General features: G+C 41.8%; 1 protein-coding gene across 5 annotated transcripts in view; it reads right to left on the minus strand.

Moving 5' to 3' along the window:
• The window catches only part of ATP10B (ATPase phospholipid transporting 10B (putative)), a 360,064-nt gene that overhangs the window by 86,169 nt on the left and 246,186 nt on the right, over positions 1–27,709 (minus strand). For 4 of the 5 annotated variants that reach the window (XM_077937417.1, XM_028849890.2, XM_077937418.1 and 1 more), the window contains 2 exons: positions 19,633–19,837; positions 1,994–2,079 (listed from right to left, as the gene is read on the minus strand). In XM_077937417.1, the coding sequence (XP_077793543.1) occupies positions 1,994–2,079; positions 19,633–19,837 (291 nt within the window). The remainder of the gene's footprint in view (positions 1–1,993; positions 2,080–19,632; positions 19,838–27,709) is intronic. The other variant, XM_077937420.1, reaches the window with a different exon arrangement.

Below are 27,709 nucleotides of genomic sequence, written 5' to 3' on the forward strand. Positions count from 1 at the left end.
ATTTCAACTTTGGTGAATCTGACAATTTTGTGTCTTGGAGTTGCTCTTCTCAAGGAATATCTTTGTGGTGTTCTCTGTATTTCCTGAATTTGAATGTTGGCCTGCCTTGCTAGGCTGGGGAAGTTCTCCTGGATAATATCCTGCAGAGCGTTTTCCAACTTGGTTCCATTCTCCCCATCACTTTCAGGTACACCAATCAGACATAGATTTGGTCTTTTCACATAGTCCCATATTTCTTGGATGCTTTGTTTGTTTCTTTTTGTTCTTTTTTCTCTAAACTTCTCTTCTTGCTTCATTTCATTCATTTGATCTTCAATCACTGATACCCTTTCTTACAGTTGATCAAATCAGTTACTGAAGCTTGTGCATTTGTCACATACTTCTCATGCCAAGCTTTTCAGCTCCATAAGGTCATTTAAGGACTTCTCTACATTGGTTATTCTAGTTAGCCATTCGTCTAATCTTTTTTCAAAGTTTTTAGCTTCTTTGCAATGGGTTCGAACTTCCTCCTTTAGCTCAGAGAAATTTGATCGTCTGAAGGCTTCTTCTCTCAACTCATCAAAGTCATTCTCCATCCACCTTTGCTCCGTTGATGGCGAGGAGCTGCGTTCCTTTGGAGGGTGAGAGGCGCTCTGATTTTTATAATTTTCAGCTTTTCTGCTCTGTTTTTTCCTCATCTTTGTGGTTTTATCTACCTTTGGTCTTTGATGATGGTGATGTACAGATGGGGTTTTTGGTGTGGATGTCCTTTCTGTTTGTTAGTTTTCCTTCTAACAGTCAGGACCCTCAGCTGCAGGTCTCCTGGAGTTTGCTCTAGGTCTACTCCAGACGCTGTTTGTCTGGGTATCAGCAGCGGAGGCTGCAGAAGAGTAAATATTGCTAAATAGCAAATGTTGCTGCCTGATCGTTCCTCTAGAACCTTTGTCTCAGCGGGGTACCTGGTTGTGTGAGGTGTCAGTCTGCCCCTACTTGGGGTGCCTCCCAGTTAGGCTACTCGGGGATCAGGGACCCACTTGAGGAGGCAGTCTGTCCATTCTGAGATCTCAAACTCCACGCTGGGAGAACCACTACTCTCTTCAAAGCTGTCAGACAGGGACATTTAAATCTGTAGAGGTTTCTTCTGCCTTTTGTTTGGCTATGTCCTGTCCCCAGAGGTGGAGTCTACAGAGGCAGGCAGGCCTCCTTGAGCTGTGGTGGGCTCCACCCAGTTCGAGCTTCTTGGCCACTTTGTTTACCTACTCAAGCCTCAGCAATGGCGGGCGCCCCTCCCCCAGCCTCGCTGCCCTTATGGCTCTTATTTTGTGAGAATACTAGTGGTCTGATATGGGATCAGAATTGCAGTAAAATTCTTATCCTGAACCAAAGTTGAGGAATAAGAATAACAATATCCTAATAGCAGAAGCCACTGTTAACTGAATATTTCCTCTCTGCCAGTTGCTGTGCTAAGAGCTTTGTGTATGCTGACACTTAATCTTAGAAAAGAAAAACCTTTGATATAGATATTATAATTTTATTTTATGGATGTGGAAACAGGCTCAGAGAGGTGAATTAATTTACCCAAGGTCATATGGGTTGTAATTTGCAGAACCCCAATTCAAACCCAGATCTGTCAAATTCCAAAGTCCCTGTTCTTACCTACAATGCAATATAGGCACTTAAAAAAATTGATCTTAATTAAATCATATTCACCTTCCTGAACCAGAGCATCTTGATTTTGATGCTATTTTACAAAGGTTTTTTTTTTTTTTTTAAAACAAAACAAAACAAAACAAAACAACAACAACACTGGTGAATTTAACTAGCACTCAAAAAAAAAAAAAAAAAAAAAAAAGAAAAAGTTTCCCAATTTAAATTTCTCTAGTCCTTCTTTATCACACATACAAAATAAAATTCCTCAGGATGAAGATGCTTATTTCTTTGGTCATTTCTAGACAATATATTTTCTAGCTGCAGTGGAGATATTTACTAGCAGCATGGAACATGAGATACTTACATATAACCCTTAAATTTGTTGAGGTGGTTGTTGGGTTTCTCACACACGATGGTATTGTGGAAAAGCTCTGGTTCGAACTGTACCTCCTGTGAGAGAGAGGACTCTGTGAGTTTATTAATTCAGAGGGATCTAGTCTTAATAGGATCATTGGGAGAGCTAATCACTGTTAGAACCATTGCAAATAAGGTAATCCCTGCTTTGTCACACTTTGATAGTTGTAATGTGTCAGAAAAAAAGAGTTAAGTCCTCATTAAGGAAGAGAAAGCAAATGTCAATGAAAAGTTTGATGGAGGGCAGAGGGAGGTGACTACCGTGATTGCATTTCTCTGACCTGCCTGGGTCTGGGGCTCTAACCCAGATCTAATAGAACTTACTGCAATGATGGAATGTTCTGAGTCTGCATTGTGCAGTATGGAAGCCACTAATCACATGTGGCTATTGAGCACTTGAAGTTTGGTAGTTTGACCAAGGAATTGTTTTCTTTAAAAATTTAATTTGATTTTAATTAAGCTTAAATAGCTACATGTGGCTAGTGGTTATCACATTGGACACCATAGAAATAGATTATAAAAAAGAAGGCATTATAAATCACACCACATAGAGGTATCCACAGCTAAAATGCTTGTGCATGTAATACTTCCAGGGTTTTAAAAATATATATCCATTGGCTGGGCATGGTAGCTCACGCCTATGATCTCAGCACTTTGGGAGGCTGAGGCAGGCAGATCACCTGAGGTCAGGAGTTCAAGACCAGCCTGGTGAAACCCCGTCACTACTAAAAATACAAAAATTAGCCAGGCATGGTGGTGTGTGCCTCTAATCTCAGCTACTCAGGAGGTTGAGGCACGAGAATCGCTTGAACCTGGGAGGTAGAGGTTGCAGTGAGCCAAGATTGCACCACTGCACTCCAACCTGGGAGAGCAAGACTCTGTCTCAAACAAACAAATATATATATATACACATACATACACACACAAACACATATATGCATATCTCCACACCCACATATATTTGTGTAGGTATATACATGTGTATTTACACATTTTAACAATGAGATTTAGTGTTCATAAATCTTGAACATTTTTACATGTTGTTAAATTTTTCTACATCTTTATTAACATCTGCACAAAAACCTGTTGTATGAATATGTGGCAGGCCAGGTCTCACTAACGCAGGCCTCCATTACAACTGTCCCAGCACTGAGTAGCTAGATTAAACATTAAAAGCTGATTGAGCCAGTGTCCCTATACAAAGGCTGGAATGTAACAAAGATCCCACCAAGGTTGCCTAGGCTTTTCCTGGGCCTTGAAGCATGAGAAGATAATGAAGGAATTCTTAACAGGACCCTTTTCAGGATGAAACAAGTTTCAATGGGGGTCTAAAGGAATTCCCCAGGCCTCCACAAACAAGTTTAACGGTGTCTGAAGGAACTCCCCAAATCCTTATGATTTGTCAGGAGACAAGATAAGGTAATCACCCCAGCACCTAGACTCATTTAGATTAAGTAAACTTACCAAGGGTCCAGAAGTAGGTCTTCAGGACTCAGACCTTAGTTATAGATTAAAAGAAGTTAGTCACTTATGTCTTCAGATGAACGCACACTTACACGTAGACATATAGCTTAGAAGGTATACAAATTCTGGAAAACTTTGTAATTTTGAGTTAGTCTGGCAATAACTTCCAGGCCTTCTCCCTGTAACCTGTTAGAGAAATAAAAACTCTCTTCCTCCCCAGTTCATCTGCATCTCGTTATTGCGCCACGAGAAATAGCAGCCCAACCCTCAGTTTGGTCCAGGAACAAAATTGACCATATTTCCTTTAATCATTTCGCCATTGAATAGGTATAGTGTTTCAATTTGTTTTGCTATTATAAAAATGCTATGAAAATAGTAGCTAATAGAACAAAATAAATAGCATTTACTGAACTCTTATTTCTGCCAGACACTGTAATGAGAACTTTATATATTATTTATTTTCAAGCTTACCATCATTCAGTGAAGCAGGAACTTTAATTTGCCTCTCTTTAGAGATGGGAAATCTGTGACTGAAAGGTAAAGAAGGCTCCCCATGTTTAAATCTCATTGGCTGGGATTTTAATCCAAGTTCAACTGCAGACCTTCTATTCCTTACTTGCACAGCACATTACTTCCTGGTGAACAGTCTTGTAGCTAAATATTTTAAACACATCATTGATTCTTTACTTTTTAAAGGCATTTCTCTTGCACAAGCTCTTTTAGTCCAATGGGGGTAAAACACAACTTGAGGTGGGGAGATCTTGCTTTCTGACTCTCCTCTACGTTGACTAATACTACGTTCAACTCATGAGCCTTCGTTTCTTCATCTGTAGAATGGAGCTAACATCACCTGCCCTGCCCATCTTAATTGTGCCTCAGAAAACAGCATCTATGTGGAAAAGTGTTGAAACCTGTAACATTCCACCCAAACAGAAGGCAGCAGTGGTAAAGGTGGGATTGGAAACAGTTTCCTGGGTAGAGCTTTTAGCAAGGGGTGTGAGTTTATCACTGAAAGCTTCAAGGTACAACTGTTCAAAGGGGCAAATTGATTCAAAGAAGTGATAGCATTTTCTGGCTTCGTGTAAATATACTGTCCATTGGATCTGAGGGGGTGCCAACATAAATAAACTCTCTACTCACTTGAAATAAATTACCCATCCAGGAGTTTCTAAAAATATGGCCCTTTTCCCTCCAGGTATTGATTCTTTCAGGGACAAACACTTGCTGAGCTCTGAGATGATGACAAATTATGCTGTAATTTGTCAGCTGCTTTCATGCCCCTGATTAAGCCGTGTGCTTCACTCCTGATCCACACCACTCAGCTCAGTGCTGGGTCTCTAAATCCAAACTTATTTCAGATATGACTGGCAGTGGGGTCTGAGCACTAATGATCCCTCTGTAATGCCTCGGAGTCCCTGCCGCCTGTTTAATCGCACCCCCCGGGCCCCAGCAATGGTGAAGTTTGACTCTTGTTTCTCTGTTGGGGCTTCCTAGCCACCTCCCTCCTGAAATGTCCCTTCCTCCCGCTGTGTTCTCCTTGTCTGCTGAGCACAGGACTTTTGCCCCTATCTTCCTCTTTTCATGGAGAGGTGACCCTGCTCTTTCTAGCTACTTATTCCCTGGGCTCTCTTCTTCAGTTGGAGGAAGAGGGGCTGTGGACAGGGGCACATGGGTCCTGCTGGCTGCAAAGATAATCACTGAGACCCTGCTTGCTTTTAAGGATTTGCTGTATTTCCCTGCAGGGCAGCTGCTGGGCCAGCCCAAGACACAGAGAGTTGCCCAGCCTTACAAACCTGTCAGGGTTCTTATTTATTTATTTATTTGAGACAGGGTCGTACTCTGTGACCCAGGCTGGAGTGCAGTGGTGTGATCACAGCTCACTGCAGCCTCGACTTCCTGGGTTCAAACAATCTTCCCAACTCAGTCTCTTGAGTAGCTGGGATTACAGGTGTGCACCACCAGACCTGACTGATTTTATATTTTATAAAATAAAATTATATATGTATATATTATACATACATATATAAATATATATGTGTGTGTATATATATATATAATAGAGATGGGGGTCTTACTATGTTCCCTAGACTGGTCTCAAACTCCTGAGCTTAAGTGATCCTCCTGCCTCAACCTCCCACAGTGCTGGGATTACAGGTGTGAGCCATCGTGCCTGGCCAAGGTTCTTATTTTAACATTGTTCAGGAGTTTCTGATTCCCTTGTGAGATGGTGTAATGTCCTCTCACCACCCTGTAGTTTTTCTTAGCTTATGGATGAAGCTTGCCTCACTGGCCACTTCTTTTTGACTCAGCCTGTTATCTAAGGCACTGCCCTTTGATGAAAGTCTCGCTATCCGGCAAAAGGCCTAGGGAGCCATTAAGACACAGGAAAGGACCAGTCCCTTCTAGAGAAGAGTGTGTATCTCTGCAGCGCTTTAGGTCAGACCTACCTATCTGGAGCACTTACTATGTGCCAGACACCTGTCATTCAGTTCTCACAAAAACCTGAAGAGGTTTGGACAGACGTGCAGATGGAGACTAAATTAAAATGTCTCATGGTTGGTAAGTAACAGAGCCAGGATTGCCATTCACATCGTCAGATTCTAAAGTCATTATTGTCATTGTCATCATCATCATCATCATCATCACCTTTTATTCCTCCTCTCCTGTTATTATTATTCTGTAGCACTTATTGAATGCTCGCTGTGTACTAAGAATCAACTAAGTATTTTATACATGCCATCTTCTTCAATTCTTACAATAATTCTATCAGGTAGGTACCATCATTATCCCGATTTTACAGATAAAGGAATTGAGGCTTAGGGAGAATCTGTGATTTCCCCAGTGCCCTCCAGCCAGCAAAGCAGGACAGCAGGCTTTAACCTTAGCACCACTCACTCCCTAAGAGTCTGCTCCTTAACCACAGTGTTATTTGGATGCATAGAGGAAAGATGAGTAATTAAGCTCTCCTTTTGGCCCTATTTCTTTTCTATGTTCACTACTCAATGCCTCTGAAGGACCTAATGAATACATTCTCTAATATATAGTTGAAAATATACAAAAATTATAATGAATAAGCAATGCAATGTGTTATGTCTTCCAAGTACATTTGCATTTTAAAGTAAGTACCTACAAAGGGTAAGGGTTAAAGTTAAGGCATTAATTGGCCTAGAAGACTTTTTTTTGATAATTTTTATTTTTTAGCATTTAAGATTTTTTTTGGCCACTCCCTCTATGAAGCTCACTCTAATCCCCACAAAAGGGTCTGCCCCAGCCTATCAGAATTGCTCCTTTTCATGTGCTGCCACCACTGCTGCTATTTCCATTGAACACCTCTGCCTAGATCTGTGCAACCTCTGGTAGACTGTCATCTTCCTCTGGGGCATCTCGTTTAATACCTTGTTTTTGCAGGCACACCATAAAGATGTGTTGAGGTAAGGTTAGTACTGGAGAGGGTGATGTTAGAAGCGTATATTTTGAAAGGTGATGGGTGAGGAGATACAAAGCAGACCTCACTGTAAAGGCTGACCCATGCCATAGAAAAAGCCCCAGGTACAGTCTTAACTTTGATTGATGGGAGTAAGACCCCTTCTTTTATGGGACTTCTTTGGCTCAACAAATTAAAAGTGTAGTCACGGTCCTAGATCCCACCTTGGGCCAGTCTAGTCTCCCGTTCATTCACGCGTGCATTCAAGCTTTTATTTACTATCTATGATAGAGGAGTCATACGGGACAGTAAGTGAGAATCAAGGGAAGAAAGGGTGATTAACACAAATTAATGATTGCAGCCATAAGACAACTCAAAGTTCCCAGTTCAGCTCAGATGTGTCAATAGCGGTATCTTTGTGAGTAAAGTGGGCCTGGTGCCAGGGTGTAATCAGTGCCCAAGGTTGAGGTCCTCCTCACTCACCTGTGTCCCAGGTGCAGCAAGCCTGGCATCTTAGGCTGGCATATATTCCATTAGCTAGAATAGGCCATTTCCCTTGCACTTGACTCAAGTTTTACTTTTCTAGGCTTATTTCCTTTTATTCTTTACAATTAATGATCAAATTGATCAATACTTGTGATTAAATAAATGTATGAATGATCTTTTGGAATTGTTTGTAATGGATAGCTGTTTTCTGGCTATACATCGTCTGTTTCATCCTTTTTCTGTAAACTCTTGGCTTTCTTGTGGGAAACTGCCAATCCTCTCTGGTTTATAATTGTGATGAGAATGTAAGTAGTGATGCCCTGCCCATTAAACTCTCCCACTGTGGGGCTTTGACTTGTGTGGAATGACTCAAGGAAGGAACAGAAAGAAGGAGACTGTTAAGTAATTCTTGCAACCAAGCTGTTTCTGTAAGCCAGTGGTTCCTGATTGGTAGATTAAGCTACTACATCTTGTCTACAAATCCCCTATATGCTCCCAAATGCTGTCTGTCGAAAGAGTAAAAATAAGTCTCACATAGGCATGTACCACTATCTTTCAGATTTCTGAAGGAATTATTGAGATTAATAAATTAAAATTTCATTTACAAATTCACTAGATTCAGTGTAACTTTTGGTTTTAATATATGTTATTAAATAATGGACATTGAAAGGACAATTCCTTTTTTTTTTTTATAGTCACAAAGGGTCTTTTCTTTCTTTTTTTTTTTTTTTTTAATGGAACCCATAGTCATAAAGTTCTTACAGGATTAGAAGAATATCTTAGACCACTTTGAAATCCCTCTGTGTCCATTAGGAAGTATCACTTGTGAAAGATTTTGTCGACTGAAGAAAGGGAAACCAACAAAACCCTTTCCTTAAACATAGAAATCATTTATGTATTTAGTTTTTACCAAGAGTCAAGAATATTTACCAAAAAAGACGGGTTGGATGAGTGACTGCCATGCTTCTGTGAAGCTCTTGGTGTCTGTTTCTACATGATTCCCAGGCTAGAGGACTACCAAGGAGAGCCACCGCCACCTGGGGATGAGGATAACAAAATGGCGGCACTGACCCCGCTGTGTGGACTGCTCAACTGACTGTGCCAAGGAGTAGGGGTTATAGGGTGGGCAAACCATGCCAACTAAGGAAGCTACACAGGAGGTATGCTGCAACCTTGGAAGAACACTAAAGTGTTTTTCATTTTAAGTTATCAGTTGTCTAAATGGTGAAAGCAAATGTTCTCCACACCCCAGCTGCTGGGCTAGGTGATTGAGGTTTTCTTCCTGGTATACAAATTAAGCAACCCTCTGATTTCTGAGAATCCTATCTGAAAACTAGTGACAGTTATCAGCATTTGATAACCTTTCTGCTTCCTGGTAGGTGAAGGTTCTTTTCAAGATAACCCACAACAGGGTGACTGGCGGTTACCTTCCTCTGGCTCTCCATGAGGAAATCATTTGCATATTCAATCACTCTAGAGGCCCCTGCCTTCCCTAGTGATTCACCTACAAAAGCAGGCAGATTGGGCAGGAGGGCTGAGGGAGACTGTCTTAAGGATTTTTTTTTTACAGTTTGAGTTCCCTTTTGTCAAGTGGACAAATACTCTGTTTCCCAGTTGGGCTGACTAAAAGTAATCTTGAGACCTTGCTATGGCATTTCCCAAACATATAGGGCATGGGCTTGGATGCCAAGCAAATACTGGAAATGGGATGATTTATTCTGTCATTTCTAAAAGGAACTAATTGTTGGCAGAATTGTTAACAATTGTCTGTGTAATTCCCTGTAAGAGCATGCAGTCACACCCTGTACCTCTCTTGTTTACTCCTGAGCCCCCAGAGCATGCTACAGCATCTACCACAGAGAAGGCTTTTTAATAAATATTTGATGAATGAATGTGTGAGTGGTCTGATGCCTGAAATATGAACAGGTGCCACCAGATGGCCAGTGGCGCCTTAAGGGAGTATTACACAGACAAAACTTTTCTGTACAAATTCTTTCTTGCTGTGGATAACTGAAACACAAGAAGATGATATGAGATCCAGCGTTTTGTACCTCATGTTCTGGCAAAAGAATATTAAGTTGTTCATGAGAGATATGATCACAATGTGTCACCTCTGCTGAGAAACCTCAAAACAAAGATCCAAGTACGGTGTCTGGCAACAGGAGGACCTCATCAGATGTTGGTTGAGTAAATGAATTTATTGAATGGACTATAATAGTTGAGAGTGGCAAGAGCAAAGTCCGTGGGAGCACAGAGGAAGGAATGATTACCTGTGGGACACTGGTCAGAGTGTTGCCTAGGCAGAGAGAGGTCAGAAGGGAAGGACATTTTGGGAAGAGGGATAACAGTAGGAACTATAGGAGAGAGACAGAGGGTATTAAGCCCCCTTCCTTAAGGATGAATGACCATGGTCACACATAAGTTAGGTTTATATACTTCTGATGAGTCATAGATAAATGGCTCTTTATTTCTGTGCTATTCAGAACTCTCACACCCCACAGACCAATTTCAAACATGAGTCCTTTGTTTCTGGCCAGAGTTAATTTGTCTAGGAATGGGTACATGATACCAGCCAGGCCAGTCAGCCTCTTTCCCCAGGATGCTTTTCAATCTAGACATCGGGGAAGGTTGCTAGACCCTCTCTGGGGTTAAGCTATAAAGCACAAGTACTACTGGTACCACGTTTCATTCCACATGAAGGAAGTTGGTTGGTAAGATTGAAGCCAAACATACCGCAAGAAACATAGACAAGAGATGGACATTGTACTGATGGATTCTGAAGTCCTCATTCCACATGAACCTAAGGGCCAACCCACTCCATATTTTTCTAATAAATTTAATTTTTTTGTCCACACTATTTTGAATTACAGTTCTGTCACATGTAACCAAGAGTCTTAACTAATCCATATAACATATTAGATTGGTATGGTTTTCATTTGAGATATCAAATGCTTCCCACATTGACCTTAAATACCCACAATTGGTTAAGACAGTGAAGGCCAATACTAAAATGTAAATACGTTGTCTTGGGTAATGGAGGTAGTAGGAAGGAGAAAACTTTAAGATATAATTCATTAATACCTTAGGTTATCATTCATAACTTTAAGATATAATCCATTAATATTTCACCTTTCGGGCTGGGCACGGTGGCTCACGCCCATAATCCCAGCAGTTTGGGAGGCTGAGGAGGGTGGATCACAAGGTCAGGAGTTTGAGATCAGCCTGGCCAACATAGTGAAACCCTGTCTCTACTAAAAATACAAAAAATTAGCCAGGCATGGTAGCGGGTGCCTGTAATCCCAGCTACCTGGGAGGCTGAGGCAGGAGAATCGCCTGAACCCAGGAGGCGGAGGTTGCAGTGAGCTGAGATCATGCCACTGCACTCTAGCCTGGGCAACAGTGCAAGACTCCATCTCAAACAAAACAAAACAAAAACAAACAAACAAAATTTCATCTTTCACATAACCTAGCAGAGTTTCCTCATAAGGCCCTAAAGGAAAAGACCTTTTAATAGAAGTGTGCAAATAATGCTAGACATTGGGAAGAGGGGATGTTGTATGAGTGTGTGAGGAGAGTGTGTACCCACATGCAAGTAGAAGACTGGAGGAGATCACCACAATGAGGCCAGAAGTCTATAGAAAATAACAGTTTTTCATAGGGTTGTCCCATCACCATCAAGTTATTATTGTTATAAATAATTAAATCTAACATTTATAGAGCTTTAGAATTTTCATACAGATGAAAATTATATTCATTTGAGAAATAAAAATACATATAGAGAAAGTTAAGAATAATTCCAGCAATGGGAGAAATAATCAGGTACATCAGAACCGAGTTCTAATTTGGGCTCAACACTATATGACCTGGATAATCTTTGACAAATTTGATCTCTCTGAAGTTATTTTCTCATCTCCAATATGTTGCTAGTTCCTACCATTTCAACCTCATAGAATTTCTGTGAGTGTTAAATATCAAAAGAGGGTGGTGTAGTGCAGTGGACAGGGAATTTGCCTGATATGGGAAAAAGATTACATATTTAATATTGATGAGGTGCAGTACCAAACCTCTATTCTTGAATTTGAAGTGTCAGCATGAATCCAGATGTATTTAATCTTAAAAATGTCCTAGTCGTGTTCATTTAAATGGCAGAGAAATAATAATCAATCCAATAGTAATAAACTCCTCTAGCATGTACTTATTGTGGTTTCTATTAAAAGGAACCAGATCTACCAAAGACCACTAACATCATGTGAAAAGGACTCAGGAGCCACTTCTCATTTTTAAGAAGCTCCCACTGGCTAGAGATGGGGCGATAATGAGAGACAACAAGTGCATTGATTTGATGTCAGATATTTTTAAAACCATGAGTTCATATTGATGCTAAAAAAGAAAAACCCACTGAACACCTTTGGAGGATCCTAGGCAACCAACTCATTATTTTGAAAAGTGAATGAGAGGAAAGACTCAAAGGCATCCATTTTCTCTACAGAGGGGACACCCCACAGTGACCCAATATTTCATGAGGGGAAATTTTCCCTTATAAACCAATTAGAATATCACTAGTTTTCCAAATTCCATTGAAGTAATGGATCTAAACAACCATCATCAACAACTATTAACAGTGAAAACAGATAGATGTTTTGTGCCTTGAGATGGTAGCACACTGCAGTTCCTATGACATAACATTGACATGCACATGCACAAATGCCAAATCTAACCCGAATCTGACTTAGACACTAGTTCCTACTACCACGTTGTAAAAATGCAGTGGTCAGAAAAACATGTTAAATGGTTCCACAGGAAGACAGCGCACAGACTATAAGAAATCATAAAGGGGCCGGGTGCAGTGGCTCACGCCTGTAATCCCAGCACTTTGGGAGGCCGAGGCAGATGGATCAACTGAGGTTGGGAGTTCGAGACCAGCCTGACCAACATGGAGAAACCCCATCTCTACTAAAAATACAAAATTAGCTGGGCATAGTGGCACATGCCTGTAATCCCAGCTACTCTGGAGGCTGAGGCAGGAGAATTGCTTGAACCTAGGAGGCAGAGGCTGCGGTGAGCTGAGATCGCACCATTGCACTCCAGTCTGGGCAACAAGAGCGAAACTCCATCTCAAAAAAACACAAAACAACAACAACAACGACAAAAGAAATCATACCGGATAAACAACCTGGTTTATTAAGCAACAAAAACTATGCATTAAAAAGAGAGCTAAATGGGGAACTTACAGAATAAAAGAGTTTAAAGAAATTAATCTCAATATTTGTTCTTATTTGGATCCTGATTCAAACAAATGGAAAATATTGACCACTGATTTGAAAGTTGACATCAAAGAATTGTTGCCAATTTTTAGGTATGATAGTATACTTGTATATTTTTAAAATCCTATCCTTTAGAGATACATAGTGAAATATTTACGGGTGAAATGAAATATTGAAGATCTGCTTCAAAATAATTTGCGGAGAGTAGAGGGTAGGGACATAGATAAAACAAGACGGTTATAAACTAATTGTTGAAATTAGGTGATGGGTCCATAGAAATGTATCACATTATTCTCTCCAGTTTTGTATATACTTAAAAATTTCCTTTACAAAAAGTAAACAAACCCACCAAAGATCTGTGCCTGAGTTTGAATCTGAGCTCAGTTAACCTAGAAAACAGGGTTTCTTAACTGTTCTTGCCTCATTTGTTAAATGGAATAATAAAAACACCTATTTTACAGGGTTATTTGTGAGTAGTAGAAAGAAATAATAGATATAGAACACTCACTGCCTATGGCACATAGGTGTTGTAATCTCGATATTATATACTACTATGAAGTCATATTTTAAAAGAATCCTAGAAAATGTGATCTGTGCTCAACATTTAAGCACTGATCAACAGGTAGAAAGCACTAAGTTTCATTCTTAAAGGAAATTTGGAGAAGTCTGTCAGGACAGGTCCCATTGCAAATCTAGCAGGAAAGAGGAACTTTCTCTGGTTTTTAAGGGCAGGCAAGGTTAGAAGACAGGCAGCTACCTTTGCTTTAACTGAGGTTTGGCATCACTAAAATGGGATGGTAATAAATTTCTTCCTACTGGATCTCAACTCTTTGTTGGTAAAATTCTTCTCTAAGTACCTTAAAATCAATACATACTTTCACTGCAGAGGATCCAGGCTACAGCAGCTATTCGTAACTGAGCAAATGGCTTAAAAGCACTAACCATAGTCAAAAGGGAGACTCAATGGAGAGTTTTTAACCTGAGCAACAAACAGCATGATTACTACATTGATCAATGATGCTCTGGACCAGTGCCTTTCAAACTTTCACGTGCACGTGAATCACCTGAGGATCCTGTTAAAATGCAGATTCTGGTTCAGTCTGGGGTGGGGCCTGAGATTTCACATTTCTGACAAGTTCTCAGTGATGCTTACTGAAGTGACTGTCCACAGATCGCACTTGGCATAGCAAGTTCCCAGTTGGCCCTGGGGAATGATCTGACCCATGCTTCAGTGGGACTTCGGCTTCAGTGATTTGGAAAATAGATAGCCAGGGACATGTTTGATCTGAAACACTAATTGGAAGCATCCATTTCTGATTCTTTGGCTTTGGTAACTGTTACATTTATTGCAATGAATGCTATATACTCCTTTCCAGGTGTTAAATTCCTAGGTTAAAACTCTTTTACAGAAGAGGTTTCAGGTATCAGAATGTCACCAAAGAGAAAACTGTACGTTTGAACTCTCTAATAAAGTCCTCTTGCCCGCTGGACAGGTGTTTAGCATAATCCTAATTTTGAATTCCTTCCCTTTCCCCTCTTTCCCTAACAATGGGAAGTGAGAGTGAATATCTCAAAAATAGGTCAATAATTTTATAAATTCAAAGATGGCCCGTTGGGATAAAAGTTCCAGTGGAAAAAAAAAAAGTTGATTTAGTCCAAGAAGAATTCTGAGACAAGGATTTGAAATTAACTCTTTGGCAGCCTTGAGGATAATCTGCAATGTCATGGGAGAAAGACTCTTTTAAGAAGTTCTTTAATGTTTATAATTTCGTTTGAACCTAAACAGGAAAGGGAAGAATGGATTGCCTAAGCCACGAGGATTCGTCAACTTCTCTGTTACCCTTCACCTGTTGTGACCATGTCTGTACCACAATTCAGGCTAATATTTTCTGAAAAGCTCCATAGGAATGTTAATAATATTTGTGCTGAAAAATAATTCTTAGGTTAAATAAATTTGGAGAGCTCAGGGCTAAAGAAAGTTTAACAGGCCTCTTGACTCTAGGTTTTCTCAGAGATGTTAATATGTTAATGAACATTGGAACCTGCAAGAGGGGACCACAGAACAAAAGCTTCTTAATGTGACTTGACCATGGACCATGGGTTTTCCAAGAACTGTCTCTTGGGATAAGTGCTTAGCAGACTCTGAGAAATGCTGATCTATGGGAGCTGGGATAAAGTGTGTCTTACTGACTTTGAATTACCAGAATATAGTAATTCTCGTCCTCTAGAAGATGGTAAAAATGAGTGTGGGTATATGTGTGGGGTTAGATGTTCCTCGTAATCTCTGTGGTTAGTAAAAACCCTTTTGGCAAGGTGAAGGTCTCAAAGACAGTAGGGATGTGGAGAATAAACTATCAAAAGCCATTAATACTTATTACATAAGACATCAAATTTCCAAACAAACCATATTTGTAGGTGTTCAAAATCTTTGAGATGATTAGTGAGATTTGCTCTTTCAGTGCCTCAGAGGTTTCATGTATAAAATAGGGATAGTGATGCCCACCTCCCATGGTGGCATAAGGCTTAAAATAGACAATGCATGTAAAAGAACTAGTATATAGTAAGAAGTGCCTAGATGGTAGTTTTCTTCCCATTACTAGGATAACTGTTTTTTGGAAGCACTGAAGGTGGCACCTTTCCTTGGTTGTACAGGTTTTCAAGGAGGTGGTGGTAGGTTTATATCAAGATCGTCTGGGAGAAAATTTTTTAAAATATGCACACTCAAGGCCCTACTCAGTCCTAGTGAGTCCTAATTTACTGGTGGTGATACAGAAGGATGCATATATATATTTAAAAAGTTTCCCAGTGATGATTATGATACACCTTCAACACCTGTAATATACTTGCAGCAAATCCCTTAGTGGTAGCCCACCCCTCCTACAGTAGTTCCGAGATGTGTTTCTTGGGATAAAAGTTTCTTGTGCTTAAATGTTTAGAAATACTACATAATAGCACCTGTCCTTCTCTTTGGGGCTTATTAAAGTATCAGAGTTCTGCAGAACACAATATTTGAAAACTGGTAACCTACTGTCTTCTCATATTACTTGGCCTTGCAACATTTATTTTCCTTGCAACTCTCATCCACATGTTTGTTCAATACATTAGGGAAATCCTATGGTATAGAGTTAGCCAGAAGCAAGTTCTATCCATACTCAGAAATCTTTCTGCCCTAAAAGTATAAGGGAGAAGCAAGGTCGCAAAGAGCAGCCAAGATGTCTTCCCCCAGGGAGCAGGCTGAGCCCACTTTCATTATCCCTGCCACCTGCTATCTGTATGTGGAAAGAATCCTGGCAACAATAAATGTATGCTTTCAAGTAAGCATCTCTGTGTGAACTCAAGGTAACAGTTAAAGGGCCAGGGAGATAAGCTACTGAGCCTTAAAAACTGAGGCTCTGGGCACTTTCCTACTTTCCCACCAATCCCAGCACTTTGGGAGGCTGAGGCAGGCCGATCACGAGGTCAGGAGATTGAGACCATCCTGGCTAACATGGTGAAACCCCGTCTCTACTGAAAATACAAAAAATTAGCTGGGTGTGGTGGTGGGCGCCTGTAGTCCCAGCTACTCAGGAGGCTGAGGCAGAATTACTTTAACCTGGGAGGCTGAGGTTGCAGTTCCACTGTACTCCAGCCTGGGTGACAGAGTGAGACTCTGTCTCAAAAAAAACAAAAACAAAAACAAAAACACCAAACAAAACAAAACAAAACAGAAAAACTGAGACTCTGGACAAACCTGGCTTTGAAGCCTGCTCCAAAACTTCCCTGCTCAGTGACCTTGGACAAGTTATAGGACCTCCATATGCCCCAGTTTCCTTATGGAAATGGAGACAATAATAGTGCCCATCTCATTGGGTTGTTTTGAGGATAGACGAGATAAACAAGCAAAGCCCTTACTATGGAATCAATAGAAGTCTATTATTATTACTAAAATGAAAAAAAAAAAACACTCGAGCAAAGTGAGGGGGAGAATCAAGAACTGAGACAGAGTAGAGAACCCTGGAAACCTTCAAGCTCAAATAATCTCCTTCCTTTTGCATAGGAATTTATCTCTCTCTTTTTGTTTTTCTTTTTGTAAATCATCTCAGCAAGTGCTCTGTGAGAACTGAGGGTTAGAGTTGGAGAGACTTATTAAATTGACTGGTCTATAGCACCGGAGTGTGAATGTCCCTTTCATTCCAACTACATCCCAAACTATCTGACTAATTAATATGCAAAACGCAGTTTGGGAACTGCTGCCAAAGACAAAAAGAAAAGTCACTGGTTGAAATGAAACAACACTGACATGACTGCCAGAGAGAGAGTAAGAAAGTTTCAGAATTGGATAAAGATGTTGGGGTAGGGAGGCTAAAGGGTAGATTTACAAGTTTTACTGCTCCTAGAACTCAAAAAAAAAAAAAAAAAAAAAAGGGTAAAATAGGCCAGGCACCAGGGATCACACTTGTAATCCCCACATTTTGGGAGGCCAAGGCAGGTGGATCACTTCAGGTCAGGAGTTTGAGACCAACCTGGCCAACATGGTAAAAACCCTGTCTCTACTAAAAATACAAAAAATTAGCTGGGTGTGGTAGTGCATGCCTGTAATCCCAGCTACTCAAGAGGCTGAGGTGGGAGAATCACTTGAACCCGGTAGGCATAGATTGCACTGAGCAGAGATTGTGCCACTGTACTCTAGCTTGGGTAACAGAGCAAGACTCAGTCCTAAAAAAAAAAAAAAAAAAAAAAAAGGTAGAATAGCATAGAAAGTCTCAGAGTGCCTTGCATGTGGTCAGGCTAAGGTGTCATTCTTACATACTAAATACTCACCCGTGTGCACATACACACGTGCAAGTGTGTGAGTGTGTGTGTGTTTGTAATATTTTATACATTTCTTATTGTTACTGTTGAAAAGATTTGAAAGCCTCTGGTCAAAGGGCAGGCTACAGAGTTCTGAGCCCAGAAACAGATTGTTATTGCTTGTCTAGAATGACTCTGTGAACTTAGACCAGATCTCACCCTGCCTTTTTGCGAATCCTACGGTGATTCAGCAAATGTGGCTGTAATAAGCAGAGGTGAGCACACTCGGAGACAGGGCTGCTGCTCAGTGATCGACTCAGAGCCTGGAGACCAGTAGGCATGCTGATCTACAGGGGGTGGTGGTGGTTTCCATTTCCAGTGGTGGCAACTGCAGCCTTGGTAGCAGCAATGGTTCCCATTTATTGTGAGTCTCTTGGGTGGCAAACTCTTTATTCTGTTCTTTACTTTCCTTATACCATTTGAATTTCACAGCAAAACCATGGGATAGCTATTATTATTCCCAAGATACGCACAAGAGAACAGGCTTCTGAGGACCAAATCAATCACACAAAGAGGGTTTTATGAGAACTGTTTGTCAGGTGCTTAGAGAGAGGCAAGGCAAGGTACAATGACCCTTGCTCCTGGAACTTAAAAACTTACTTGAGAAGTGTGAGTCTGGAAAACTGTACTCTAGCTCATGAGGATCTCTGAGGAATAAATCATTTGCCTTCCTTCTCCCAGATCCTCTGACTCATTCAATTTCTCCCCAGCCAAAGGCTGGCAGAATGAAGAAAAGTGATAAAATTGTACTCTTTTCCCTGGTTAAAGAAAGGGACCATATTGGAAATCAACTCCCACAAGGAGAATTTTAATTGCAAATTGGAATATCACACCCGGCTTCAGTCAGTCAACACATATTGCCTATGAAAGCACTGATATTAATACCAAATGTTCACTGGTCTTTTACTATGTGCCTATCTTCATGCTAAGTCAGTCATGTACCTACCATTTAGTCTCCAAAAGTACCCTATGGAAAGGGAACTATTTTTGTCCCCATTTTCCAGATGAGGGAACCAAGGTGTGAGAGGATAGTAACTTGCCCAAGGTGAGATGGCTGATGAGTGGTGGGACCTGGGCTTTGAACCCATCTCCGTCAGACCCCAGACCCTGAGCTTTTACCCACCAAACAATCATGGTTTCTCCATGATGTCTGAGGTACCGTTTATGAAGGGGTGGGGATTAAACAAAAGTGTCAGTGCCACTGCACTCCAGTCTGGGTGACAGACTGAGAGCCAGTCTCTCTCTCTCTCTTTTTTTTTTTTTTTTTTGAGACACAGTCTCACTTTATTGCCCAGGCTGGAGTGCAGTGGTATGATCTTGGTTCACTGCAACCTCTGCCTCGTGGGTTCAAGCGATTCTACTGCTTCAACCTCCCTAGTAGCTGGGACTACAGGTGCCTGCCACCACTCCTGGCTATTTTTTTAATTTTTAGTAGAGACAGCGTTTCACCGTGTTGGCCAGGATGGTCTTGAACTCCTGACCTCAAGTGATCCACCTGCCTCGGCCTGCCAAAGTGCTGGGATTACAGGTTTGAGCCATCGCACCCAGTGGAAACCCAGTGTCTTAAAAAAAAAAAAAAAAAAAAAAAAGTATCAATGATCTCTCTCTGCCCTCAAGGAGGCTTAAGCCCTATTGAGAAGTTAAGGAATACACAAATGGAAACATAGTTAATGATACCTTGCTGCAATTTAGGAGGGGCAGAAGGAGTATTAGGATTAGTGGCAGGAGAGATTGCTAGGGCTGAGCTGGGCAGAGTGAGTTGGGATTGGATGAGCACAGAAGAGGAGTTGGTCCTAGGGATAATGGAACAGACATTACACTCCTCGGTTCAGAGCTGAGAGTATAGCTTCCTCAATTGAACAGAGTGGATCCCCATTTAGAAACTCTGAGGCCTTCAGCAAGTTATTTAACTTCCATAAGCCTCAGTTTCCTCATCTGTGATATGCAGATAATATCCATCTCAGAGGGCTGCTGGTAGGATTTGGTGTATCTAAAGTGCTAGGGAAAAGGAGGCATCTACTACTTTCCCCTCTACCCACTAGGTTTAGTTCAGTTTTCCAGTAGGGTAGGCTTGCTTCCTGTATTTGACTTTACCACTGAAGATCTTAGAAAGAGCTCTACCTGCTGTGAGAAGCCCTTCACCACACGTCTTTGCTTGAGGTTTGTCTCTCCATCCAAGCTGGCAGTTTCCAGATGGCATATCCCGCTGGGGTCCGAGGAAAAAAGGAGGAGTATGTCTGCTGGGACAATCTCGTTGCATTTCATTTGGATGAAGTCTCCCACGCGCACATCCTTCCAGCACTTCTGCACGTAGGTCTGCTCTTTTCTTGGGTGAGACAAAGACGGGGTCTGAGTGAGCTTTAAGTTTCAACTAATGGGAGAATAAAGGAAGGTCCCACTAGCACCTAACTATCCACCAAGTCAGCCTGTCATGAGATTGCCTTGTATTCTACCTTACTCCTGAATGACCACCTCATAATCTCTCTAGAATAGCCAGGCATAATCTACAGAATCTCATTAGTACAGATCTGTCTTTGAGCATGGTGTCTCACGTCTGTAATCCCAGCATTTCTGGGAGGCCGAGGTGGATGGATCATGAGGTCAGGAGTTCGACACCAGCCTGGCCAATATGGTGAAACCCCGTCTCTACTAAAAATACAAAAATTAGCTGGGTGTGGTGGCGCGTGCCTGTAGTCCCAGCTGCTCAGGAAGCTGAGGCATGAGAATCGCTTGAACCTGGGAGGTGGAGGTTGCAGTGAGCTGAGATTGCGCCACTGCACTCCAGCCTGGGCGACAGAGCAAGACTCTGTCTCAAACAAAATAAAACAAAACACAAAACAACAAAACAAAATCTGTTCTTATGAACATTTAAAATTTTTCCTGACAGCCAGTTCTTGACCAAGTCCTGTGTTCAGCCCTTGCTTCCTTACAAGAGAAAAATTTTAAAAGAGAAGGTAACTGTGTTGTCATATTAATGTGGTACTACTCTTAATATCCACCATTTACCAGAATAGCCACTTGTTACCAACGAAAATAGAGTTTCAGGGAACTGGGATTTGGGAAAGATTGTTTTTGATTATAAGGAGAGTGATAATAGGAAAGGCGAGGATATCTGCCACTGTCCAGGAAGATCCGGAGCTGCACTGAAATTGAACACTCTGGGCAGTCAGGGAATTAGGAAGATTCTACCAGGAGTTTTGACGAAATGACACCTTACAGTAACTGTGGAATTAGAGGGCTGAAGAAATCTGAGGAAATTATTTTATCTTCCTATCCAATTTATCAAGCTGAGATAATAATAGTGACAGGAACAATGACACATTTAGCATTTCTTACCTGCCAAGCGCTCGTGTTAATTCACATTTCATTTACTTTGCATAATAACCCACAGAAGTAGATATAATTATACCCATTTCACAAATGAGGTACTTGGGGGTCAAAAAGAAATTTTTCAAAGTCTCACAAAAACAGAGCTGGAACCTGAACCTGGGTCCAGCCTGACACCAAAGCCCACAGTTTTTACTGCTTGAGTATACTATCTCCCTGCAGGTGGTACCACAGCCTCAGCCTTCCCACCTCCAGCTAAGGAACTCCACACTTCTCAAGGCAATGCATCCAATGCATCCAATGCATCCTTTTTTTTTTTTTTTAGACGGAGTCTTGCTCTGTTGCCCAGGCTGGAGTGCAGTGGCACGATATTGGCTCACTGCAACCTCTGCCTCCTGGGGTCAAGCGATTCTCCTGCCTCAGCCTCCTGAGTAGTTGGCATTACAGGGGCCTGCCACCACGCCCAGCTAATTTTTGTATTTTTAGTAGAGATGGGGTTTCACCATATTGGCCAGGCTGGTCTCAAACTCCTGACCTCAAGTGATCCTCCTGCCTCGGCCTCCCAAAGTGCTGGGATTACAGGCGTGAGCCACCTCTTCTGGCCGCATTCTATTTTCAAAGAGCTCTCATTTCAGAAAGCCTTCCTTCTGCCTTAACCAAATATTTAAACAGTTCTGCTCTTCCAGGTAATACGGTCTATTCCATCTTCCACCATTCTTTAAATATTTTAAGGCATTCTTCAGGTGTCCCATGAAGACTTTTGGGTATGCCAAGCCAAATTTAACTTTCCAGGTGCCCTCAATTATTCCTCATGTGACACAGTTTCACGATCTGTTCCGGAGGTGTGGGCTCATCTGTCTGCATTTGGAAATGTCCCGCTTTAAATGTGGGATTTGAAACCAAACTAATATCCCACATGTGGTCCTTCTAACTGAGCCCAGCTGACTTGAAGCTGGGTACCTCTGAAGGCAGCCAGACCTGGAGAGCCAGACTTTCCTTTGCTGGGCTTCTCCACTGATGCTGAGCGCCTCTGGGCATGTTCTTGTTTCTGTTTCTGCTGGAATCTGAGCTGCACTGGGCATGACATGTCTGCTCTTCCACAGAGAAAGGGTCGTGAATAGAATTCCGCTTTTCTCCTTTGACATCACAAAAGTCCCTGAGGAGGAAGAGGGTTTTGGTGTCATCCTCCCTTCCTAGAGGCCCTCTGGAGAACCTCAGACAAGTGTTTCTAACATCTAATCTTCCTGGTTATAAAAGATCTTCTCAGAAGAATCCCCCAGCCCCGTGAAATAAAGGTGCTTCCATTTGGAAGGCCGAGTCTATAAAATAAACAGGGGCATTGGAATTGGGGAGCAACTTTAGAACTCGAAAGAACCCAGGGTTCTGTGGAAGTGCTCCGCGGTTCTGGGAGCTCAGTGCAGCAGACACAGTTAAATGTCATCCAAATGACTATTGAGACCCCTCTGAGACCCCAAAATCCTCAGATTTTGGGAGTGATGTATCTGTAACATTTTAGTAATAATTCCTCCTTACATGCGAAAGCACATGACAGGTTTCCAAGCACCTTTCAGTTGATCAGCTGGTTCTGTGCTTCCACTCCACCCACATCACTTTTCCTTTAAATTTTTGTGGGTACGTAGTAGGTATATATATTTATGGGGTACATGAGATGCTTTGATACAGGCATGTCATGTGTAATAATCACATCATGGAAAACAGGGTATCCATCCCCTCAAGCATTTATCCTTTGTGTTACAAACAATCCAATTATATTCATTTAGTTATTTAAAAATATATAATTGCATATTATTGACTATAGTCACCCTGTTGTGCTATCACATACTAGGTCTTAATCATTCTTTCTAACTATTTTGTTTTGCTTTGTTTTTTGGTGTCCATTAACCATCCCCATCTCCCCCCAGCCCTCACTTTTATTTTCTATGAAGAATAGGGGCAGTCACCCCAGATTTGTTTCCCTGTGCCATTTTGGAAATACATTCGATTATTTAAACATTTGGGTTGTTTATTTATATACTTAGGGTGGAAACTCCTTCACTAAGGGTGCCATTGTAACTGTCAAACACTTCGTGGTCTCTCTGCTGACTCAGGGGATGATATTTTTTTTCTTCAAAGTAGCCCCGAGAAAACCCGTTAAATATCCAAGTATAAGGCTACTTATAGGCACTGGAATGGTCCATACTCTCTGTGAGAAAAGAATCTCATAGGGTGAAGGAGAGAATGGTTTTCTTTTTTCTTTTTGAGAGAGTGTTTTAAAATGTTCTTAAATATTATAGCAAAATTGTCCCAAGGAACAAAGAACGTATCACTCATTCTGTCTTGTCTTCCTCTTTTTTTTCCCCCTCCTTTGGCTTCTGTGTCCTACTGGATAATGCCTTTGGGGATGTGGGGTATCAGCTGATTGCTATAATCTCAGCATTCTACCCAGCATTTGAGATTGGATTCAGGGAGAACACCTTGCATTCTGAGAAATCCTGATCGCCAACCTTCCCAGAGCACACGGGTTTTGAAGGTTTTGGTAAATAGTAGTTGGCCAGTATCTGCATACAGAGGCATATCAAAGGCAAGGCCAATACACCTCCATCCATGAACACTGAATCTCATTCTTCCCCTTTGTAATAAAGGACTGCACTGCTTATTCTAGGATGTAGGTTACAAAGGTGCTGGAAGATGGAGTGCCATGGAGAGGAGCTTATGGCATATGTGTTTTTCTGAGTTCTCACTTCTATGAGCTGGGCTGGAGTATTGCCCTGTCAAGTCCTGTCATTAAGTATCAAAGGAGCCACCCACAAGTGGTAAGTCAGACTAGTCTCTCTCTTCTTTACATTACTCGCTGGATCCCAAGGGGTCACTGCTGTACTGGTCATAATTGTCTGTCTTTCCTTTAGACATAATCCTCTCTTCCTTAGGATCGCCTGCAGTGGTGAAGAAATATTCTCAGTCACTTTTGTGGGTTTACCTTCTCGGAGACAGAGATTGCCCAGTTCCAGGGATGCTCTTCTCAAACAGAAGCACACATACCTCCAGGATACCCTGGTAGGCATCTAGGAATAATAAAGCTATGAGATCCATATGACTTTGGGGGCATTCATTAAAAAAAAAATTTAGGGGAAACAGTTTAGTAGATTGGCTGGTAAAAAATTTGAAGAATTTTATTTATAGTAACTAAACTTAGTTATGTTACGGAATCAGAGGCACATTTTGTAGGAATTTTAGGGATTAAAAAATGAGATCAGGGACATTTCCTTCTTGCCCTGGGCCACTTTATGCTGGTCTCTTGAATCTCTAGTGTCCACTTTGTCTCCTCCACTGTCAGGACCATGTCTGCAGAAAAGTCAGGGATGCACACAGCCCAAGGGGGTTCAGTCAGAGGAGGTGATGACTGGCCGAATCCTGCTAATGCAGAAAAGCAGCATGCTCCTGCACTGAGTGAAGCCCAGGGGAGACCAGCAGCTGGCCAGGACCCACTAGCAGAAGTCATGCTCTCATTAATCCAGCCTGTTTGAAACAGCTGCCCCAGGTGGACAGATACACACACCCTGGATTGTCCCCCTGCTAGTGGGTCCACACCTGGGAATGACTGCTATTTTAGTTTTATGCGATGTTCACTGCTGTTTAAAAATCAGACAAATCAACATGGCCTGGGACGAAGGCTCCATCTGGAAGATTCTGCCACAAGGAAAATTAAGTAGTGCAGTGCTAAACGGCTTTCCGAGAGGAGATAGGGATTATTAAGAGGATGCCAACTGGATGCCATCGGGGAGCAGGTGAAAGGGAAAACAGAGGGAGGAGAGGATGCTGAAGGCTCCATTTTTCAAGTATCTGGATTTTATTAGAAGAGTTTCAGGCAACTAGTGTAGAGGGGATTTGTCAGAAGTATTAGTTATCTTGCGGAACTTCCCATTCCACATAGGATGATGAGCTGACCTGGGTTGTCCTTCAGGAAGCTCAAATGCCAGCCCAGAATGCTCAGTGCCATGTCGCTAACCCAGGGTGAGAGAGGAATGCCCGAGAGAATGACTGCAGCATAGGGATTGAGAGAGGCTTTGAATCCCGGTTTCCCTGCTTACAACCTGTGTGACCTACAGATCACAATGGGGTTGGGGAGGTGGATTAGAATTGCAGGGCTCAGGGAAGCACCAGAAAGAAACAGCTGAGGCCAGAGAAGCGGCAGGCGTTGGGGGGAAGGGAAGGACCAGGACCCCTGGCTGGGCTAGAAATAGTGGAGGACACATGTAATATTTACCAATCTGAGGATGCCTAGATATATCCGTGGAGAGTTGAGGATTAGGGTGGGAGGACTGAAGTCCTAAGTAAGCAGATTGGAGCTGAATGGCATGTCATTGGGACGTTTTTATTAATGGGACCTCATTCATACCCAGAAGCTAGTGAGGGGTGGAACATTTGGGTTACCTTAATACAGTATAAAGTTCTTTACACCAGGAGGATGTTTGAAGCCTCAGGTCTGGGGATAACCTACTCCTGACCTTTTTGACCATGTGGTGGCAGTAAAGAAAGCAGAACTGCACATAGAATGTCACCAGTGATGGCCATGGAAACACTGTGCTTCAGAAGACATAGAAGTCGCAGGTGCCATCCAGCAAGGTCATAGCCACAGGGTACAATTCTTCAGATTGGGGGTATTCAAGATCATGAATTGTCTCCCAAATGCTCGTCCTTTAACTCCTGCAGATCCAAATGCTGCCTTTCTCTTTTCACTCCTGGGCACTGGACATGATGGTGCACATCTTGTTGCCACACTTCCCTGCATATTAGCATCCTATTTCCTAATTGTCATGTGCATCTTCCATTTTAAAGAATGTAAGAAGCTTGCTAAGAGCTGCAATGATCCTGGGTCTTATATTTCTAGATGCACACAGAGTTGGGTACAGTGTTTAGCACATGGGGGAGTGTTCAGTAAATATCAATTGATTCCGTGTATATTTTTCTTGAATACAGGTAGTGGAAAGGCAGTTTTTCATAACCTTTGGCCATTTTAACATCTATCTTTTTTGTTGTTGTTGTAGATACCCTAGTGGAGACTTCTAATAATGATAAATTAAATTATTAGCTTACATGTATTGACTACCTATAATGAACCCAGCATTTAACCTCTATTAAAGGTTAGCTCCCTAGTAATGAAATAGCTTTTATTGTTATCGTTATCCCTATTTCATAGATGATGAAACAGGCTCAGAAAGTTATCTAACTTGCATAAGTTCACCTATGTGAACAGGTGTGTCTACAAGGACAGATGAGTGATGGTGGTGGGAGCGACATGGCTCAGCATGATCTCGTGGCTCTGTTTTGGAGTGAGGCAAGAAGCTGATTGAGCCCCAGAAGAAGGTGACATAAACCTAGCAGAGGCTGTGTTGAGAACAGGAGCCTCACCTTTTCCGATTTCCTTAATGGCAAAACAGAGGCCATAAATCCTCACCTGTGGACATACAAATCATGCCTGATGACAAGAGTGCAGAGCATCAGGGATACCTGAATTCTTGTTTTATGACTCTCCCACTCAGTGTGTTTTGGGGACGACCTAAAGCATTCTCTCCTGAAATGACAAGCTGAATTGGCCCAAATGGTTTACGGCGTTCTGTGAGCACAGGGTGAGGCAGTGGGAGTAGCGTGGGCACCTGCAAAATGGATGCTTCAGAAAGGAGCCTGGTTTGTTGGTGCCAAGGGCAGAGCAAAGGCCTGAGGGCTGGATGCAATGATCTGCTGGTCTGTAAGTCCAGCCAATGGCACTTTTCGTAGCCAGGCTTCAAATGATAATGGATGTTTTTCTGTTGTCTGCATTTTTCAGAGTCCTCCCTGAGGCCCATTTTGTTATATTATTAGACCTTGGAGTCAAGTTCTATGGTTAAAGATTTTTTTTGTCTTCTTTCATGCAGTTCCAAACTCCAGCCAGTGGTCATTCTTTCTTACTCCCCTTGGGTTAAGCTCATGATGACTTCTTCTGCCTATCAAGGCTATCAAACTCTCCTTAGCAATATTTAAGCTAACATTTTATGAGTGGCACAGGATGCCAGGCACAAAGCTAAGCCTTTTAAAAGCAGTAACTCATTTAATACCTGCAGCAACCCCAGAATATAGTTTTAGGGTGAAGATAGGCTTGTGACTGTATTTTGATGCTCAAATAGCCCTGGTAAAGCTTAAATTCTGCCTGGTCAATCAGTTCATCTGCTTTGGGGGTTTCCTTGAGGGCTGTTATTCAGAGGAAATATTAGTACCAAATTGCAGCTTTATTAACAGCTGTACAAATATGATATTCTAATGTAGAGTCTATGTTAAGAAGTTGAGTTGGACCAAGTGGCTGACGCTATGAGCCAGATGAGGCCATTTACATCCTTTTTCTGAATCAAAATCTTGGTGTGGGTATGTTCAAGTGCGCTGTGGATAGAAAGGAAAGAAAGACGGCTAACACCTAGAGAGGTCTGCTAAATTCAGATTTTAAAATCCTGCCACATAGACTAGCAGGAAAAAATGACAGCGCAAAGCATAGATTTTGCTTTTAAATCATTATAACCCTATGTATCTGTGGCTCAGTGAATGTCCTTGGCTTTTACCAATAAAACTAGCAATTCCACCCTTGTATGTGTAGGACACACAGCAAAAAAGATGAAGGCTCAGGCTGGGGTTGGCATTGAAAAAATTAAGCTTGAGATGGTTGCAAATACAAAAAAAAAAAAAAAAAAAAAATTACTGGCCAGGCATGGTGGCTCACGCCATAATACCAGCACTTTGGGAGACTGACTGAAGTGGGAGGACCACTTGAGGTCAGGAGTTTGAGATCAGCCTGGTCAATTTGGTGAAACCCCGTCTCTACAAAAAATACAAAAATTAGCCGGAC

The sequence above is a fragment of the Macaca mulatta genome, chromosome 6 (assembly GCF_049350105.2).
Source record: "Macaca mulatta isolate MMU2019108-1 chromosome 6, T2T-MMU8v2.0, whole genome shotgun sequence".
Taxonomy (NCBI): Eukaryota; Metazoa; Chordata; class Mammalia; order Primates; family Cercopithecidae; genus Macaca; species Macaca mulatta.